Below are 22,068 nucleotides of genomic sequence, written 5' to 3'. Positions count from 1 at the left end.
AGGAGCTTATTCAACATTTTCTCTGCACCTATGTTTTTATACATCTTCAGATTGTTTCTTTCGGAGATAAGAAATCTCTGTTCTGAATTTTCTCTCCTTTCAATTAATGAATTTTCTCAGCTAATCTTCCCTTCAATACAACCTTATAAATCCCATATAGTGACCTGCTTGGCAATGTGCCATTAGGGAAACATCTGATTTTTTTACTGGTTTCTGCCTCTAATGCTAGAATTAAGTTAAAAAAAAAACCTGTTCAGTTCACATTTTCTATGCCTCTGACTAACCAGACATTCTCTTTGTGTTGTAAAGGCAAAAAAAAAAAAAAAAAGACATGGACCATGGCAGATGGCCTCTTTTTGTCTGAGTAAGAGAATCCTGTAAGAGACCAAAGTGTGGTCTATAATATATTAGTGTGATCAATAGATGCTTATGTGAATAAAAGAAATAAATCTTTGGAGAGGGCAGCATTTTTTTTTCAGCCAAGATACCTGTCTTGATAATATTTTGTGTCAGAAATTGACCTGACGAACAAAATTCCTGATTTCTGCTATCTGAAATATCAACTGGAACATTCAAAGTAAGGTTTAAATTTCCCTCAGTAGTGAGATTTTCAGAAGAAAGCCAGGCAAAACTAAAAACCATCAAGGAAGATATCTTGCTTAGGATTAGGAATGTACACCAAACTCTGCCTAAAAACTTCTTTTAACCATTATCAATCTCTTTTCTTAATATTTCCCTTTATTTTTAATTAAAATAGTGTGCCAGGCACCTGGGCAATAAACTACCAATGGTACCTTGTGCTGATGTTGTGTTACAATTTAAAAAAAAGAAATGTATTAGCTGGGAGAAAGAGAGGGGTTTTCCCCCCACATCTGGTAAGGGTATCTGAAATAAGCCAAATACTACACATGCATCACAAAAATCAATTTTGAAACTATTGAATCAAGACAGGCTTTACCTGCTCTGGGGAAATTCTGTGAAAAATGAAAAACCCCTATCAAAAATTCATAGTATCACCTCACACTAAAATGCTGTGATATCTCATATTCTCTGTGCAGTGAAAAAAAAAAAAAAGTATTTTATTTCCCATGTAGTAAAACCCAAGATTATCTCATGCATCTAGATATGCATAATTGAAAACCATAAAAAATCTCACAGAATTCAAACATAAATTATAGTGATTTCTGTATAATTGACAGTTTTAAAAGTACATAGAAACTCCATTAAGTGCAACTGTTTAAGTCTTAGATGTAGTCTTCTCCAACTTGTCAGCCTTCTGTTTCAGTCAACTTTCTTCTCTGATCTTGCTTACCATGTCACCCTCTACAATTTAGATTCTTAGGGTTGCTCTGCATGTTGTTTCTCTACCATTCTTCCACTCTGATGCTTTAGGCTGTTGTTATTTCTGAAAAATAAAACATGTGACTTTTAATAAAAAAAACTTCCTCTACCACTTGCCCTGTGGAGTCCAGTCATTTAATTTTAAACTGTACTCACTGTTGCAGCCATTGCTGCTTGTAGTTTCAACTAGGTTGGCACCACACTCTGAAGAACTTGTCCTTGGAATGGAAACTTTCCTGACCATAAAAAACAAAAAGGAAACAACAGAGAGAGAGAAAAATACACATAGAGTGAAAAATGTTATCAGGGAAGAAACAAATTAATAGAATGATTTTTCCATTGGAAAAAATGACGTGGATCTTCTCCCATACTTTCTAATTAATACTCATTGCTTTTGAGAAGCATGTCTTTGAGGGAGAAGAACAGAGATCAGAGGGCAGTACAGCATTTGGAACTACATGGCTTCTCTCCTGAAGGTAACATTCCTGTTTGTCTGATTTCTTAGGTCTTTATTTTAAAAATTAAAAAAATAAATAGCACAGAATTATTTATCAATTCTCTTAGAGTTTGGAAATGATGTGAAATTTTCCACACTTTGCTGAAGAGAAGCAAATCTTGTAAATGGAGCTGATCATTTGCTGTCTAGTTCCCTTTCTTTTAATAGTAATCAGACATCTGCTCTCTTGAGAAGAGTCATGAGCTATTCTCTGTTCTGTCCAGTTTGTGTCCTGTGGTGATGTAACTCCTCCACAAAGTCTGTTGTCTTGGACAGCTTAAATGGCTTTATTCCTAGACCCTGTTGTTTTGGCTGGCTGAGTTCTCGTTCATCAATATTACAATTGCTTTACAGGTCATTTGGCATTTTAGCATGCACTTACAATGAAATATAGAAATTAATTGCAGATTTATTTTGGTTTTTCCTAGGGTTTGCTCTATTCCTCTGAGCTATATGTGTGGCATTAGGCTTATCTATTGCTTTTAAAGAAAAGCTGGCTCATGTGGCATCTCTTCTCATCAGCTTTCTTACTCTTCTTCCAGTAACCCTGGCAAAATATGTTTCTGGAGGAAGAAGACCAGATGGACCTGGTCTGATAGGTGAATTGCTGGAGCAGAATATGCCATTTGTTCCTCAGTAGCAGTGTAACAGCGGGGAGTTTTGTACACTTCCCTGTTTTGCCCATGTCAGAAGGACAGGCTTTATCAGCACTGTTTGTTGGAGAGGGTGGGGGGTTGTTTCAAGATGGAGAGCGGCTAGATCTGTGTTTGCCCTGCCTCCATGTGCTCTGCAGACTGGAAAAAATAAATCATCAGCTGATAAAAATGTGATGACTCAGTTAAATGTAAAAGGGGAATTATTTCCCACTGTTCACCCAGAGCTTTCATGTGCAGCCCTACTCTTTTATGGATTACTTTCACTGGAAGTTATGATTTAGTTTTACAAGCAGAGCAATGCAACCTCCACCCTCGTATGTCAAATAGATTTGTTCCTCGGGAGCATGAAATGCACTTGCACATGCTTGGTCCTCAAATCTGCCCCAAATAGCCTGAGGGAAAGAAAACTTGGAAAGGAGGGAGGTAAAATGATATGCTCAAGAAAATAGAGCACTGAGTTCTATATTCCAAATTATTTGATGTATAATTTTAGGGATTCAGTTTCCTGGTCCTGAACTTCAGTTAGTATCTCCTCTTCTGCACCCCCCCCAGATTACATTACTGTTTATAGTAAAACCCCACTAGAACCCTCTGCTGAAAGAGCCATGGGAATGCTCACTAACACAGTATCAGGAAAAAGGCTTTCTGCTCTCTGATTGTGGATCAAATGTCTTTGGTAATAAAGTGGAGTAATGGAAACTTTAGCTCAGTATGTCTCTTAACATTTTAAACTTAACATATCCTGTCAGGAGGCCAAGTTAAAGATGATGCAAACTCTCAGCTAACCCTTATAAGCCCGAGCTCCACCCTCTTCTACGATATAGGTGATAGATGAAGTTTGAGAAAAAAGTCAGGATTAATGGCAGCTCTTAGCAATAATGCTCATTCACTCAGCTGAAAAGAGGGGAGTAGATTAAAGTATCCAGTTGAGACTCCTCATTGGTTTGTGTTGGTTCCTTCAGCCAAGAGATAAGGATTTAGAGATGTAAAGTGTTTCATTTATAGATGAATTCTCTAGCAGATGACCATCCTACATCAGCCTCTGAAGTGTAAAAGTAAGACAATTTTAGCCCATTGGGTTCTTTTATCAGTACTAAAGAAGTTCATAATGATTTTATGAGATTTCCCAAATTAGTCTGGTGTGTAAGATGGGGTTCAAGGACAACTATGTTATAACTGAGTTGTTGTCCTTTTTATTTTGCTAAAGAGGCACTACTACTTGTTCTGCCAGTTAGGTAAAGCGTGAGTAAAGAGAAGTTGATGTTCTAACTATCTAATAAAAGATTTTTCACAGACCTGTCATTGCTGTCGCTCTAAGCTTTTGTACTTGGACCATAAAACTCAATAGATTGTCTCCAGCTTTCCCCTAATTTTACTCTATGTGAAAGAAAAGGAATCTTTTAACACATTACTCTCTGAAGACTTTTTTTCCTTTTTTCAGAGACAATTTTACTTCCAAAGAAATACTGTCTGCATCTCTATGAGACTTAAATGAATTTTTCTAAGTTATTAGAACAAAATACAGCTTAAACTAAGTTTATAGTAATTTGCAAATGTTTTTTAGCAAACAACCGCTGTGGCATTCCATGGCTAAGCAAAATTAATTTAATTAAAATTGCTAATGTGGGGGGTATCCTTTACAACAAGGGATTTTTTCATCCCAACTGTTTTATCAAATGCTCTCTATCTCTTCTAAATACATTCAGCTGTGGGAGAAGCTGGCATTCAGTGGGTTTCCATGACAGCAGCTGAGGTAAAACTAGACCAGCTATTCCAAAGGTCGCTCATTGAAAAGCACAGATCAGAAAAGTTGATTTGGCAATGTGACCATGGGAGCACAAAGAACAGAATTGCAAGAACCTTTGTTTATCATAACCAAGGAGAAATGCAGTATAGGAGGAAAGAGAAGATTCTGCAAGTCTGTGATGGTAAAGAATTACAGGGGCTATAAGTTGCCTTATAGAGACATAGAGATTCATAAACATATATTATTGGTATATGGCAAAATGAGTTCTTACAAAAAGTGCTGTACTCTAAAAATAAAGAGGGGACACAGGGATACCTGTGCATTGCACAGGTGCAAAATAAAGAGGGCATTGCAAGTGAAGATGGTAACTTTGTTTGGGTTTGGTATAAGTGTAGTGATATATGTACAGCATCAAATAGTTGCCTCAATCCCAGTAAATCTTTGTGTTTTCATTCCAAGTCCTAATATGCCTAAAATGCTACTAAAACCACCCCTGCAGCACTCGGTGTCTGACGTTTGCCTTCTACTCAAACCTGGATCATCCTGGACAAATTAGTGAGCTCTCTGAGTTGTCCTAAATGCTAGTAAACATCTACCTGGAAGTATTCTTCAATTTCATTCTTTCCTTAGTTTTCCTTTTTAGACTGAGAGTGGTAGAAGAATTAGGAGCTAATGGCACCAGCTGCTTCAGTTACCATTTCAGTAGGAACAGTTTCTGATCTCTAAGCACTTTGTTAATTTGCCTCTACTTCTCAGTCTTTGGACAACATAAGGTAGACTAATGTTTTAAAATGTTAGCACTAACTCTTGGTGGACTGTAAAATCTCAGATAGGGGTGTACCATGGGTATTGTTTACAAAGCAGCTGTAAGTAAGAGCTTAGAAATGACACTGAGAAAACTTCAAGCCAGGCAGTAAATATTACAAGCAACAAGTTGAGACATCCCCATTCATTATGCTGAATAACCACACAACCTTATGGATAATTCATTACATACTTTTATATTCAAATAATTAGTACATGATTACCAGAAGAAATTTCTACTTGATTGAATAGCTTCAGCCTTATGAATCACTTTTACCTGCAAAGGAAGTAGAATGCTCCAATTACAAGAACTCCTAGAAGAAGAAGGGAAGCCAAGAAAGCTGCAAACAGGTCACCTTTTGTTTGGGATTTGATGCTGGGCAGCAAAACTTCCTCACAACGAGCTCCTGTGTAATTCTCAATACACCTGGGAAACCAAGTTGTATTTGGATTAGATGGCAGCTTGTCATCTATGATGAAAAGCACAAAAGGCTTCTTCTGGGTAGAGAACTTGTTATGACTCAATTCAAAGGTTATATTTGCTTCACAGCAAGTTTTCTTACAGAATTTCCTTTCACCTTGTATTTCTGGAACAAAGGGAATTAGGCATGTTGGGCATCAAGTTTACATTCTGATCCATACTGCTTTTACATATTAAGATTAATATATTCATCACCGACAGATTTAATTAATTAAGCCTACTTCTTTAGTGTTAACTGTGTCATCCCACTGGTTCACACCACAGTAGTCATGCTTTCTTTTCCCTGTTTCAGGTAACTTTCTGGCTTCCTCTGTTGAAAATAGTAGAGTCAGCTAAAGAGATCAAGGAAATGGGAATTCATTGAGACACAGTACAGCTTAAACTGCAAAAGTAGTTTATGCAGTGTAATAATTCATGCCAGAACATGCTACATGTTTGGTGAATAACCCCCTCTTGGAGAGACCTATCTAGAAGTCTTCTCTACTATGCTTATTTTATGTGTTGAGCTTCTGAAAACCTCTTCTGAAGAAAGGATTAAAACAAATATGGTATTTTACCATGGTAAAATGGTATGATATTTTATTAAAAATAAATAAAATTGATGGCTTAGTAATTAATATTCAGCCAAAAATAGGTAGGTTGAAGCTATACTAATCTTCATTTGTTATGTATTTTGCACTTAATGCTGTTAAGTGTTCTTAAGGAATTGATTTCATTACAGAAAATGGGAAGCACTTCTTTCAATATCTAGATTCTGTATTTTTTATATATGCAAATTGGCTTCTCTCTATTTGTATTACTAAAGATCTTGCTCCTTCTTGCTATTTCTGGCATTGAAGTCATAATAATCTGTGACATAAGCAACTTCAGGCTCCAGCTGAGAAAAATGGGCTAAACTCTGCAACACACTTGAAGTTCTCAACTGCCATTGGCAGCTGCAAGGTACAATTTCAGATGAGGGGTAAGAAGGTGGAGAGGGAGGGAACTGCCAAAAGAGAAGAATGTTTAGCATATATAACTAAGACCAAAGGATCCCTGTGAGTTTTCTGACATGATGTGACTCCCAATACACTTTCTGTAGGTTATGGACCAGTATTTCAGTACTGCTGGCCTAAACCACTGCACAAACAGTTACTACCCTTTTATTTTAATTCTTTGTCTTTGGAAATAGAATAGACACTAAAAAAAGACATCTAATTATCATCATATATTAAAGCTATGCAACTGATCAAACAGACAGCATTTACTAAGGACAATTTGAGGCTTTTCAAAGTCATGATGTTTCACTGCTGGGAGAAGCAAGGGTAGGCAGACTGCTCTGATTGCTTGAGATAATGTTCCAGATATTTATTCTAAGTGTAGTGGCTTTTCAGTGGCCTATTTCTGAAATACTGTAGAATACTTTAAGAATAGAAGTGTAGTTTGAGTGGGGCATTGTTCTCTAGCAAGTGAGAGAGAAATGCTTTGGAGAGCTGAATAGAGTCACAGGGAAAGAAAATGGAATAAGAAATTCATAGGAGTATTCTTGAATAGCAATGAAAACTGGAGAATAATGCAAGGCTAAAATGATACAGGAAGAAAAAAAATAGGTTTTGGCATCAAATTAAGGCTCATGGAAAAGTTCTAAAGAATGAGTGTAAAGGGAGTAAGCCAGTGGCTTAAAGAGCAGAAAATAGCAGGAGGAAGACAAGACAGTCATAGCTGCAGAGCGCTGCACAGAGGAACAGGTAAAGGGTAAGGGTTACTGAACTGTTGTGAGGCAGGAGTGAGTTGGTGTGAACAGTGCATGGGAGCTGTATTCATGTTCTGCAAACACTGTAGGAAAAGAATTGGGAATGTGTTGACAGCACAGCAAAAGGGTCACTGAGATTGTAGCACTTCCTACAACACAGAAAACAGAACCAGATGCTTAAGGTAGTCACAAGTCTTTAAGAGGAAAAAGAGCTTGAAGGCCTATGATGGTAAGGGGAAAACTATAGTGACATGAATCCAAGGTTATAGCAAAAAGAAAAAAACCTATACTAAAGAAGACCATGCCAAACTTAAGACATCCTGGATGCTGAACCTATTAATTCTGCATGATTGTAACAAAAACAAGTTGTAGAAATATGACTAGCTGGTTTGACAGTATCTGTTTAACTGTGAGCAATGCATTAGGGATTACAAAACTACCCATCCACTTTCTTTAGGCTGGCCTGTCAACACACTTGCTGAAAGTGATTCCATGCTATCTAGAAAATGCTGTCATATAACCTAAAAGTTATGTAGGTTTTCATAGAAACAGGAAAATTAAGATGAGGTGTCTTTGGGTTACATTTAAATAATAAAATTATAGCTAATGTGACCAAGCTGTGCTACAGTTATGGCATTTCTGAAAATCCAGATGTTCAAATATTGGTTTGAACAAACTTTTATGAAGTCACCTTTCCTGATGTACAAATAGGTAAAGGCCTATGCTAAAGACAGAAGCAACTGAAGCTTTAAGACAACCAGGAAAGGTTTCTTCTGCAAGTCCTTTGCTAAAGTAGGTGAGAAAGAAACTAAGCAGACTTCAGTAATTAGCAGTGGAATTCTCTCAGAAGACCTGCTTATCCTGTGGCACTAGCAAAGCTCCAGTAATTTCAGTGGAGTTACATATGCAGTGACTGCAAGCAAGACAGAAACAGTCTCTAAGAAGCCCGTGGGCTGTGAACAAAACGCAGAACGATGTACAGCGTCTCCTAGAGGCAACTCAGTCTTACTATCCACAGCCTCAAAAGCCAGGGGCAGCTCCGTTTATCTTGTTTGGAATGGATGCCTCAAAGCAGCACACAAGTTAAGAGCAGTTGTTGACATGGCAGGCACTGGTGCACCTGGGAGCCTGCTGCAGGCTGCAGTAGGGAGGAGTTGCACTCACTGAGTTTGTGTTCCCTGGCCAGGTGTTGCTGCTGCACGTCACCTGCAGGCTGTTAACCTGCTGTTGCTGCACATGCCCGGTGCTGCCTTTAAACGGCCCTGCTATGCAGCAGTCCAGAGTTGATTTTTTAAATGGAAAAAAAAAGTCTTTCCCCCTCTAAGAAAATTGAATTTCTAATTCAGAGTTGAAAGACAGCAGACTTCAGTGTTTGAGGAAAATCTGTGACTAAAACCTCCCATTTTCAGCTGGCATCCAGATTTCTGCTCTCCTAGATGGCTGCACACATGTGCACACACCCCCCCACCTCTTGTCAGATGAGATGAGCCAGCCTTAACTGTGGGATACAAATGTCCTATAGGAGCTCCAGACAAAACACCAGCATATGGAAAGAAATCCATTAGAATCTTTCAGCACAGGGTATTAATCACATCAGCATCAATGCAAGGTAGAAGAAAATACACTGCATTGGATAAGATGTCAGGAGATGACCAGCAGGTGTGTAATTACATTGATCCTTTACAATCTGATTAGTAACTAAAACATAACAACCTTGCAGAAACAGGGGCATTACTGCTGTCTCCTTTCAGATGCTGTTTGTTGGACAGTGCAACTTTTGGTGTGTATTCTAACTTTTGTTACTACCTTTCAAGCCAAAAGCAGAACTGAAAAATACTAATTGGACAGTTTGTTTTCAAAAGAGCCTGAGGTACATTAACGTGTATTTTTGGAGGCAGAGAAAGAAGAAAAACCCAGATAACTGGGAAGACCTTCCCTGACAATTTGTAGGGTGCATATTCTGAAAGCTGAAAGCACAGCAAGGGTATGACTTATGGGGATGTCTAAAACGGGGAATGAAGGGCCCATGGCAGAGGGCCAGGCAAGGAGGGAGCATACAGAAAGTGGTAGAAGGAATTGCATGGGATTTACTGGACTACCGTAGGAAAGGTGGAGGAGAGATTCCATTAGGATGGAAGCAAAGGAAGAGAAAAAGGAAGAGATATCCTTGAAGATACACAGGCATTTCAGGGAGGAGATTTGCAAGATCTGCCTTGTGTCTCTTGCAGTACTTAGCCCTCAACAGAGTAGGATCCCTGTCCCAGAATGAGAGTATTCACTGTTAATTTCTGTGTGTACTGCCCTCTGAAGCACAGCTCTGTGCATGTTGTCTTAGACCATCTGTATTCTGCTTGAAATACAGAAAGAATGCTCTCAGAAATCTGCTAAATGTAAGAAAAAAATGGGAGTACCAGAGCTTCCCCTCAGAAACCAAAATCTTCACTTAAATCTGCAGTGCATTAATTAGTGATGATGGGACAGCTGTGCATCAGGTGCTGAGGCAAACAGCTTTCCGCCTTGTGCTTTATGATGCACCTGAAGCAGCTGCTTTTCCATCCTCCTCTGTTCTGCTGCCTGTTTATTTAGTTCATTTGAGTGTTCCTGGGTTTGAAGCTCATCTGGTTTATGGTGACAGGTGTGCCTTTTACTGCTGAGAACATGAACTCCTTGTTGGGAAAGCAGTGAGGGAAGATGGCAGCTGAGCAACCTCATGTTTTAACACATGTCAGCTGTATTTAAAATCTGCTACTGTTGCACATGAAGGGGGGGGTCAATTAATGTTAAACAGATATTTAATCTCTGCCTTGTATATATCTATTTCTGATTGATAAAAAACCCCTGGAATTCCAAAGGTAAACAGCAGCTCTTCATTTTTAGCATGCTACAAAACACATATTTCTAAAGAATGATGCATTTTTCTTGGTCACATGGTGAAATTACTTCCAATGATGTTGCATAGGGTAATCTGGACTAACTCTGCTGAGCACAACACATTTGTGTGACCAAGTACCACATCAAGGCAAATGTGGTTTTGGGTATTTTACAGTTTGTTAGTCTGTTCTTTCTCCATCTCCTCCTTTTAGTTAACAATCATTCAGCCCTTGACTCTAACAGTGCTTTGAGTTTTCTTTCAGTAGGATACGATCATTTGAGTGCACTGGGGAGCTTTGGGTGGGATTTGGCAGAAACCTTCATCAAAGAAACTGCGCAACTGTGTGATGATGCCAGTCATGAAGTTCCAAAGCACCAAATATTTTCTGAATTCTGCTGAATAGTGATGCATTTTTTCTGTTGTTTCTATTCACATCACTGCTGATTACTAAGATATCTGTGTGTAAACAAAACCTTTCTCATCTATAATTAGCCTTCTCTGACTGATTAAGGAACATGCTTAGAATGAGGATGTGCTTAAATAGAATGCTGCTATTTAAACCCACCTAACTTCATAATCAACAACTAGATACAGAAAAAAATAGTTGATAACTTAAATGCAATAAGATTGCCTGAGTATAACAAAAATGCTCTTAAGATGTTACTTTTCTGCTTCAGCAGATTATAAAATCCTATAGTACCTGAATTGAAAATTACTTCATTTGGAGCTGTAAAGGTGGAAATTATCCATGCTGACTAGCTTGTGCTCCTGAAGAATGAATTTTTCTGAGTATTTGTTACTTCATATTTATATTTATTGCATTGAATACATATTCCGTGTTACACAGTCCAGCAGTAGTTGAGAGGAAGCTTTGAAATTATGTAATGGCTGCTCTTCAGTTTAACCATTCATTTTTCATTTAGGTACAATAATACAGAATTCCTTCTAGAAAAAAACACATGTATTTCAAAATGTTTTACTTTTTTGTGTAGTATTCATTTTATATTGCATAAGCTTGCAAGGTTTAGCACCTAGAATAAATCGTCATACAGCACTTCAGAGCTTTAATCTCACTTCTGGATCTGATTCACTGTGACACTGGACAATGACAGTGATATGCTATGTATATTTTTCAATGAGCATTTACCACAAAATTGCCTCTTTTCTCCCTAAGTAAATGAGTTTATGTGCTTGAGTTTAAGTATTTAGATTGAACTGTCCCAAACAAAAGAAAGTAATATTTTAATTAGGCATTTGGGAAAAGATGTTGTTTCCTTCTTCAACTGTTTTATCCAGTTATCATTAGTTATAGCTCAAGACAGAGGAGGGAAAAAAAGTTGCCATGGAAGAAAAAAGATAATATCCTTAAGTGTATCTAATATTTGTCTGAATGCCTATTTTTTTGTTAAGCAAACCCATTAAATCAACCATAATTTATTCTGATGAATGATAACAGTATTAGTAAATGCAGGACAGTGAAAAGTGACGGTTTTATTTAGCGTCTTACATCTTGTTAAACCAGAGAATAGAAAGACAGGGCAGTATTTATGCAGGAAATGTATCCAGATGCAAAACCAGGAAGTGCTTCTTTCCAGTTTGCTACATGGGCTTCAGAAGGAAGAATGGCTCTGTTATGGAGTGGTGTAAGAAGTATCTCTATTTGCTGCCTTGATGTTTCTCTGTCAAGTAGTCTTTGGCTGTCACTATAAAGCTGCTCTTTGAGTATTTCACCATGAGTCAAAGAACACAGTAAGTCTTGAATTACATTATTTTTTCCCTCTTAAGAGATTATATTATTTTTTGTGTCTCTGCATTTTGATCAGGTCAGGCCATTTTATATTATAAAAAAATTTTGCAATATAATTAACTTGTAAGAAAAACTGTACTTTGCCTTTCTGAAAGCCTCTCCCAGAGTCTATATTCCATGAGGCAAAAGGTTTTTTGTTCTTTCTGTATTGTAATAAGGAAATATGGCTCTAATTATAGATATAATCCTGAATGCATACATAACTGAATACTGTTCCACCTGCCAAGCAAGTACACACCAAGTATACGCATTTCTTTTTCTCATATCGCCATGTCTCTGTAAACTAGGTAAGTAATAGGTAATTGGTATTTTCTTTTAGATAATGCTTTAGAAGTGATTCCTTAAAGAAGGAAAATGGAGAAATAGTCTTTAGACACCTACTGTCCAATACTTAGACACACAAACTTCAGTTTCACTGACCTGCAGAATGGACTGGATACAGTGGGAATCATATAACAAATCCCTCCATTTAGACAAAAAGATCCATAACTGGTGCCACAGAGTTCTTCATGATCTTAAAAATAAGACCAAAAGAAACACTGAGAAAAACAGACTTCAAAACAAAAAAATACAAAAATGAACTACCACACAAATGAAACCAGCCCATGAGCAAAAACAGTATAGATCTTGCCTTCCAGGCCAGCAACACAGAGCACTGTTTTGCAGAACAGTTTCATGTAACAATATGGAGAAAAGATCACAAATTTATCACCATTCAGACGTGAAACAGATAAATTGGATGAATAAATCAAACTTCCTCTTGCAGTGAGAAATTCTCCATTACTTCCTTTGCCTCTCATGACCACTCACCATAGTGAGTACAGTGATTCACATGATGACCTTCATGAAGTCTGGTTTTTCCTGTTCCAGTGGCACAAACTACCTTTAGCTTAACAGGCTCCTGCAATAGAGTCGGTCAGTCCAGATGCACCCAGTCCCAGGTAAGGGCCAGGACATTCAGAGACTGCTCTGGGCTGCACTAAAGCTGAAATGTAGCACACTGGGACACCCCTGTGTTTCCCCACCCCGATTCTCAATGGCCAAACCAGGGCACAGCCTGCAAGCACTCACTTATGTACAGGACTGCAGGCTACAATAGCATTTCCACAGATCTCAGAAAGGCTTTTTCCTAACTCAGCCGGCTTCTTAGATGAATTCTTAATGTGTAAAACATAACTAGGCATTCTGATAACACCCCAAATACAGGACACTAATGTTGGCACTTGTAGCAGCACTTGTCCATTTTGTGCTTCAAAAGCACATCTAACTGTACCACTTCACTCTTCCTGAAAGCAGTCTAAATTTGGAAGTTGGACTGAATATATTTATGACACATTTAATGCATCAGTAACTCATTTCATATATATGCATCTAATATTTTTACATATTTCTTCCGTCTTATGAAACCACAGTATCTCAATCAGCACAAAAACAGACCAGTCTTCTGACATCACAGCGGTGATAGTCATGTGTTGCCTCACACTTTAGGTGTTCTTGCTGTTATTTCTCTCAGAAGTTCTGAAAACCAGAATTCTGCTGTGTCACTATTTATGTATAGAAGACTATGTTATGTATGTTTGATACATAACATAGAGTTAAGAGGAATCAAGATTTTAGTTTTCTTATTTGTCCTTCAAGAAAAAAGTTAGGGTTCCCCTTTATTCCTGCAGAAAGAAAAAGTAAGAAGTCTGTCTGTAAGGCATTCTACCCTAGAGAGACCTTCTACAACTTCTTATCTAAAATAAGCCAGGCTTTTATAAGAGTGGCAGAAATGCTCAGCTACTTCTACCTCTGTGCAAACAATCATTGTGTGTCCTGCTATCCTCTAGGCCAGCTCTACCGATTCTACTCTCCCTTCTTTTCCTACATTCTTCCCTTTCTATGACAGCATATTGATGCAGAAGTGTGAGTAAGTCCTTACATTATTTTAAGACGAAGACAGTTATACCCCAGGGCCCAAGAGGAATTCAGTTTCATGTTCCTGTTACTGAAGTGCCAGCATCCAAATGGTAACTGGACCTTCTTGCCTGTGTGCAGATAAATTAGGAAGCTGGAGGAGGGGAGAAGAAAGGCTGGAAAGATTGTTCATGTTTGACCTTGTTGTACAGAAATGTGTGTTCTGTCCTACCTTGTTAGAAGTTAAATGGAAATTTATTTTAACTCTGAAGCTTTCTTGTGCTTGTCTGATGGCAATTCATTTACTGCAAGTTTACAACTAAAAGACTTTTTAAATTATTTTGTACGGGTGCAATTGCAATAGGAATAAAATGGGAATGGGAGAAAACAAGGAGGTTTTTAACAAGAACTACACCTTAGTTGATTTTCAGTCTATTCAAACATAACAGTGGACCTCCTGTGAGAGTGTAATTCAGTTGAAGGCTACATCCTTCCTTAAATCAAGAGAGGGCACTGAACACATCAACAATGTATCAGAATATCCATACAATTTTAAGAATCAAGTGAGAAAAACAAAACTCCCAAACTCGACCTGCTCTCAACTCCGTTAAGTGTCTGAGGGAGTTAACTGTTGAAATTCTAGCAGATGGAAAAGTAAGATGATAGAAGGTGGGCCCTGCAGAAAAATCCTTTTGAACAGCTCACGGAAAGGTTTCAAAGAAATTCTCATGAGAATTAATGAGAATTTGTTAGCCTCCTTAAAATCCTGCCTCGTTGGTTCTATTTCTTCATTTTTATGCAGAAATAGACCTGTCTCACACTGGCATAGGGGCAGAGTACTGAAGAATGCTAAATGCCTCGAGTCATTCATGCCATGGAACATTTGGGAGAATGAACACTGTTAAGGTGTGATCTTTGTATCAAGGACCAGCTCTGCAACCCAACCAGACATTTCTGTTCTGGCAAAATACCTCAGGCATTTTCTCTTAGGTCTATTAGAAAAAAGTGAGAGAGGTGGAGAGAGAGAACAAAAAGTGCCTAGGAAGCCTTTGAAACCTTTTTGATTGTAATTACAGACAATTTTTCTATAGGCTATTTCTTTCTAGAGATAGACTTTTCTTCCAATACTAAGGGGAAAATGGTAACCTTAATTTTAGCAGTAATGAGAAACTTGAAGAAATGTCTATGTTCACCTTGATCAGGTACCCCTTTTTTCCATCCAGTTGTGCTTTTCATTAATTCTATTTTATGTTTTAATACTTTGCTACTGATTAGTAAAACTATCTGAGTAACACAGTGTAACATAGATGTTAGAATTATGAAAGACAATCAAAGAAATTCAGGAAGTTTAACACCAGGAAAAAATATTACAAACAAATTGTAATTTGCTACAATACAAAAATAGGTACTCTTGTACTCCACACCTATGATATTGAAATGCAGTAGCTTGCTGCAAATTTCAAAGTTACAGTTCTGTATTTGTAGACAGGAAAGTGTGAAAGTACCAGTTTATCCCTTTAAATCAATAGTCAGTGATGCAAAAGAGTATACTGGAGAATCAGAAGGGGTTCAATACAAGCCACAACCCAATTACATTAGCATTGGTGAATATGTTATGATTTTTCATGAGGTAAATCAATACATTATATTAATCTAAAAATGCAAATTGCATGCTTTGAAAGTCAAATGTATACTACAGTCAGATTCCATCATGAAGATAGAAAAGTTAAACAAGTCAAGAGATGATGGGCAATTAAAAAAATACAAAAGACTTAGCTTTAAAATTAATAGAACTCTATCAATGTATGTTGTACATAACATATAAGTATGTAATTTGATACCATCTTCTATGTGAGAGATTTAAGAGGACACAAAAGTTTCTTCTTTAAAAAATTGGATTTTGGTGGAAGAAGTGAGGAGGAATAAAATGAGGTTGTTCTTTCTAATGCTAGACTGAATACTTAAAACTGACTGAGGTAATAGTAGTCTCTAAATACACTTATTCTTAATTATTCTTTTTGAGGACATGCAGGTGTCCTGGTTTCAGCTGGGATAGAGTTAATTTTCTTCCTAGTAGCTGGTGCAGTGCTGTGTCCCTAAACTGTCTCGTCTGTTTGTATTTAAACTTTTGTAACCTGACTGTCCTGCCTTTAAAAAATAACCAAATGCAGGCTCAACACCATCTGAACCCCAAAGAGCCAGCCAGCCTTGATAATCCACATGTAGACTCAGCTGTCTTGCCTAGTCCAGAGGCTAAGATACAAGGCTGCTAACACGAAAAAGGGAGAGAGAGAAGTGGGAAATGTTGGCAGAAGGTAAAAGGGGGCTGATGCATGCTCACTTGTAAGCAGCTTTACGCTGCACACGAACCAATCACAAATTGAAATATTAGGATTGATCAAAGCAAACATCTCCTTACAGGATTTGTACCACTGGCTGGTAAACTCTAGTGAGGGATGACATCTCTGCAGAGCAGTTGTGACAGTCCCAGTGGCAGCTATCAAAATCAATGCAATTTCAGTGAATTCTAATTATGAAGACGTATGTGTCCAAGTAAAGACTTGGAAGAAGTTACCTGTTCGCATATTATTCCGACAACAATTTTTGCTCTTGGTCAGAGGCAACAGCACCTAAAGACAAACATGTAAATTAAGCATATAATTTTTGAACCTGGTGTCTTTTTCCCCTGAAGAAATAGATATTGGAATGCAACTTTCAGAGTTTCTGCTAAGACATGTGTTGCACTCTGACAGTAATGTACTGTTATATGTAAGTTTCATTCATTCACAGTTAATGGCAAACATTCAAGTCTGCTGTCAAGTTCAGTGAATCCCTGAAGGCAGAATAAAAGTAAATTCAGACTAAAGCATGTTTAAACAATGAATACTTTTTGAAAACTGCCATGCTTATTCAAAATTGTAATACCTGATGCATTTAGGAAGTCTGATTGATTCTGGCTAGCTAATTAGATTGACACTTGCACCTTGAAAGACAGTGCACACAACTGAACCATTCCTCAGACTGCTAATTAGTCAGGTAAGATCTTGGTGGTAGAACTCTTCCATTGCACAAACAAGAACTTTCTAATTTGTCATTTCTCAGAGTCAGTATGTGTTTCACTTGAGTGTTCCTCATCTCTGGATGTCAGGTGAAATTAGTAATATAAGCTGTGAATTTATCAGAACATGTACAATGGTTTTTTAAATCTACAATAGAAACCCTCTGCCTGGACAGAAACCACTTGACATTGCTAAAAGAATCTTATTCTGAAGACATGCCAACTCCATAACATCTATCCTAGCTATATTCTGTTTTCTTGTTATATAGCCAACGTTTACTGTACCAAATAGGTTACTGAACAAGTCTAACATAATAGATCATTTTCTCATGTTTGCTCTTTCTTTCTTCTGAGTGTATGCAAAGTAAATGCTTAAGCAAACTGTCCTATATTGGAAGAAAGATTTTTTTTAAGCCATGAAATGATCAAATAAAATAAACTATCAGCTTTATGATAAATAGTTGCCTATACTGCAGCTTTAACTAACAGCCGACTTTCTCTAGAGGTCCATTTCAAAAGGTGTAGTGCATTTGTACTTACTTTATAAGTAGATGGTTCTCGTTCTCATGGGACCTCACGTGGCTTCTCTAGCTTTTTAACTGTCCTGTCCATACAGGGCAATCTGAACTGGCAGTTCCCTGTGATACTGGGCTGTAACAGCAAGGTCCCCACCCAAAGGCGTCCTCTTGAGCCGGCTCACAGCTACACTTTGCTCTGTGTACAGAAGCAAGAACAATTAATACACAGCATTGTGGCACTTAAGAGCTAAAACCTTTGCAAAAGAAATAAATCATTCAGGAGGTTTGTTTTTCTAGCAGTCAAGATCTGGATTCTGTATGTGCTGTTAAAAAGGTTTCCAGTTTACACACAGTGCAGTTGGGTGAGGTTTCAACAAAGACAAACACATGCACAGGGGCCAAGGACAGAACAGGGTAACACCCTGTCATGCTCACAGGATTACTTGCATATTTTTCTAGGGTTACCAGTACTAGAGTTTATGGCTGAATTCAAAATACTCACAAAATGTAGTACATATAAATTGTATCATATATATATTTTACACTGGCATCAAAAATCGGATTTAAATTTGTGTTTTATTGGAGCAAATAGTCTTTGTTCATTTAGTTTCCCTTTTCACAGAAAGCTCCACAAAATTGTATAATATCCAATAACTCTCATAAAGTATAAACAGGATATATAACCTAAATTTCATGACTAGCTCCTGTACTAGATTTAATTAGGATATGAATCCTTGAATTGACAAAACAGCTTGAGTGGAGATCTCACATCTCCTCTCCTTTATCTTACTGTCAGTATGTACCTCAATATCTCTGCTGCTGCTCCTGGTGTAAGTTTAACTTTTTCAGAAGATGCTTAAGTCCAATGACCTGGCAGAAAATCCCTTGGGGGAGCTGATGGTTTTCTACTGCATCAGTGTGTTAAATGGATGTGCTATGCGACTCATCAGCTCCTGGGACTAGGACTAATTGTTCCATGTAAGACAAATTGTTTATAAGCTGAGTGTAGAGAGCAAGACAGCTTGAGGAAGGCTGTGGGACTACTAATCATTTATTTTCAAACTCTGTTGCCTGTGTATTCAAGGAAATAGGGGGTGACAAAGGAAGGGAGTCAAAATACCTCCCTGCCAGTGTAAAAGCATAACTTTATTTTTTAAAGTTCTGATAATAAGTATCACAATACGGGTCTAAAGATGGTTTTTTAAAGAGGTGTTGCTGACAGCATTCACAGCTTTCACTTTTTTGGTTTTAAGACTGAAAAGTACATAATTAGGCAATCATGTATTTAGATGTTTTTCTCTGAGGTGTTGCACTCTGAATAGAAGTTCAAGTATGTATCAATGATCTAAAAAAATAAACTGGACTCTCTGTCTCATTAGATAATAAGATGATATATTTAAAGGAAAGAAAGCACTGCAGCAGAAATTGTGGCTAAATTTGATTGTAACTCATGTCTGTGTGTGCACTGAGTTCATACTAGAAACACAAAGATCATCTGTGCACCTTTCTTGCACTTTCCAAACTGAGTCTTCCTCTAGATGCAGAGAGAGCCTATGCTCACAGAAACTAAAAATCCAATTGCATGAATACTCAAATGTTTATCTTCCATGCATCTTGGGAGTTTGTGAAATGTTACTTTGTATATGCAGTTAAGAGTATTTTAATCTCAAATTTAAAATATAGCCTGTTTTGCTCTGTGCCAGCTTGTTGAAAAATCGTATCAGTTCTACCCTTTTCCCCTCATCTTCATCGTCTCATTGCTATTCTTAACATCTCATGATGTTAAGAATAGCAATGCATTGTTTGAAATGCTTATCCATGAAAGTTAGGTCACCTGTGTATACTGAGATATATTGGAACAAGTCTTGATCTCGTTAGATTTGTCTTTAAATGAACCTGTGTGCTTTACTCCCCATCTATTTAAATCAGAATCTGTATTGCCTCTTGGTTTTGTGTACTTTTACTGGTTAGCTGGCCTAAGCATCCACAGTACCTGTAAGTCTTAATGAGCACAGGCAGATAAAAAGCAAGCACTGAATAATGATTTGGGCTTTGGTTTATGGATCTTTGCTATTCAAACATTCTTAAAATTAATCTCTATATAAATGCTCCCCCAAATTAAAGAAGATCATTTCAGTCACGTGGCTATTTCAAATATACATTGTTTGTACATTTAGATTAAGTTGCACCTTACAGCTGTCTTTGAGAATGGGATTTTACTGCATTATGTATTCTTTCTAAAAATCAAAAGAGGTAAAATCTCATTCTGCCCCAATATTGAGCTCAAATATTTGGTCATGAAAACAATGAAGGGGAAAAAATTTAAAAATTGCTTATTATGCTGATTAAATATAAATTTCCTTCTGAGATGTCCTTGATACCTGTCAAGCAGTCAGTAGTCTATACCTCATACTTCCTCCAAGAGCCAGGAACTGTCCTGAAGTCTTGTTAAAAGCAGTCTGTTTTTTCTCACCTAGGGATAACTTCTCATACCTTCAGTGTCTGAAGCTCATAACTGATATGAGCACAGAAAATCATCAGGCATCAGAAAAAATCCACCAACTGCCTGAAACCGATGCTTGTGAAGGCTGGCCTAAAACAGAGGCTAGATGGAGTTAAAGGGATTTATTATAAAGACCTCAACAGATCCACCTTGGGCAGCACAAGAGCCCAGCCAGGGCTACATCCAAGATGAACCAAAATGGACAGCTGGTCACAAGGTCTCTCACTTTTTTAAGTTCTGCTCCATTTGCATATTGGAGTTAATTGTCCACTTATAGCTCTAGGTTATGGAGACCCATGCTTCTTGTTTTTCTCTCTTCAGTTCATGTTGTTTCTGCTCTTGGGCCTGAAATTTGGATTGGTTGTCCTTGGCCCCAGCCTAGAGAAGGAATTGTTTTGTCTCCCTACTCTGTGAAGAGAGCTCACCGTCCCTTAGTATCAAGCTCAGAACTACGCACTAAAGCAGTACAGAATCTGAAAAATACAAAAGGTAAAACCTGAGGCATCAAAACAAATGAGGATCTCTAGAAGGAAGAATTCCAGGTGAGATCTTATAACAAATCTGTATAAGGACAATGTTTTACTCAAATTTATACACTGGAAGTTTCTTTTAGGATGGGATAACCACAATATCAGGAAATTCTAACAAAAGACAGGAAGCTAAAGCAGATGACAAATAGCTGACAAATCTCAACGTGCTTTGGTTGAGAGGGTAATTTTTTGGAAACAGTTCTTCAAAATTCTTTCCATTGCAGTTTTCTAAAATGACAACAAATGACTGAGTCCTCTTATCTTAGAAATCCCTACAGCAAAAATATAGGTTTACATTTTCATTTTTATCCACTAAAGTATGTCTAGGATTAATTATATACTAAAACAGGGGGTAAAGCTCTCGTCATGGTGTTGAAATTGAAATTTGAGACATTACAGTGAATTTCAGGGAAATCTTCCCATTGCCAAAAGTTCCTAAGCAGCTTGCAAACAACTGCAAATTTCTATCTGAAACCCCAGTTCTGTTGTATGAGATATTCACGCAGACATTGGCAAAGCTACAAAGTTGAGGCTTCTGTCCAATGTAACTACCGTAGTCATACCACAGATTAGTAATTTTGAGATAGAGATTCCAGTTTCAAGCTTGTGTGTGCTTATGTGAGGGGAATTATTAAATCTTACAAGACCCTTGCATTCAAAAAAATCACTATCAGTCCCGGAAAACAACCCCCACCACTATTCTATCATTCTGTGCGCTTACTGATTTCTTCTGTGGCACTTTTGCTTCCAAGTTTCATCCCTGACTCTTGTAAGAAATCAAACAAAATGAATGCAACTTAAAGTTTGTCTCTGCATGGTTAATTTTTATTCATACCTCAGTGGCAGATGTAGTGTCCCTCATAATGTCACCTCTCAAATGTCAATAATCTCAGATCCAGTAATCAGAACTCAAAAATCCGTATTACAGGCTAACATACAAGGAGGCAGTTTAACACATGGTGACACACTAAAATAGACCAGTGCCACTTAAATAATCTTGAGTTACTAGGAATGTATGTCATAAGAGTTTAGATAATTACTTTACATGGCAGTCATCAGGAATCAAGTGTAACTAGTTTTCGTAATAATGATTTTGATTTTTTAAGATTCATCCAGCACTAATAGCTGGTTGATGCTAACAGCACCTCTTCCAAAACACAGGGGAGATAACTGTCAAAACCTGAATTTCAGTCTCTATTTAATTTCGTCCATTTAAAGCACCTTAAATTAAAGCACTAAAGAAGTTTTTAACCTTGGGGTGGTTTACCTCTTTTTTTTCTTTTTTTTTTGTGCATTTAATTTTGTATTGAGTTAATTTGTTCTACTTAAACCACGGCTTACCGCAGCAAACGGGTATTCTTAACTCTGCTGGTGTAATCTTTCTCAGACATGCACAGGACAATCTGCTGAATCAACGTAATCCCTAATCCGCGCGGTGTAATCCTGCAGCTGCTCGCTCCGGCGCCGTTATGTAATCCCTGCCGGTCGGGAGCGGGGCAGAGCGGTGCCGCAGGGCCGGGGGTCGGGCCGGGCGCGGCGCGGGGGTCGCGGCGCTGCCGCCGGGGGCGGGGCCGGGGGCGCCGCTCGGCTCCGGGCTCGTAGTACTCCAGCGCGCGCCGCCCGCCGC

General features: G+C 37.9%; 1 protein-coding gene across 1 annotated transcript; it reads right to left on the bottom strand.

The window, feature by feature from the left end:
- Positions 1-302: 302 nt before the first annotated feature.
- On the bottom strand, positions 303-22,014 carry NRG4 (neuregulin 4). Its single transcript, XM_038147674.1, has 7 exons — positions 21,783-22,014; positions 17,431-17,604; positions 16,408-16,462; positions 12,357-12,450; positions 5,322-5,471; positions 1,498-1,577; positions 303-1,405 (listed from the first exon to the last, which is right to left on the bottom strand). The coding sequence occupies exons 3-7, from the start codon at positions 16,415-16,417 to the stop codon at positions 1,389-1,391; spliced, it is 351 nt and encodes a 116-aa protein (XP_038003602.1). The 5' UTR covers positions 16,418-16,462; positions 17,431-17,604; positions 21,783-22,014; the 3' UTR covers positions 303-1,388.
- Positions 22,015-22,068: the final 54 nt, after the last annotated feature.

This window comes from Motacilla alba, chromosome 10 (assembly GCF_015832195.1).
Source record: "Motacilla alba alba isolate MOTALB_02 chromosome 10, Motacilla_alba_V1.0_pri, whole genome shotgun sequence".
Lineage (NCBI taxonomy): Eukaryota > Metazoa > Chordata > Aves > Passeriformes > Motacillidae > Motacilla > Motacilla alba.
Note: the sequence above shows the minus strand (reverse complement) of the source record. Positions and strands in the feature narration are given on the sequence as shown.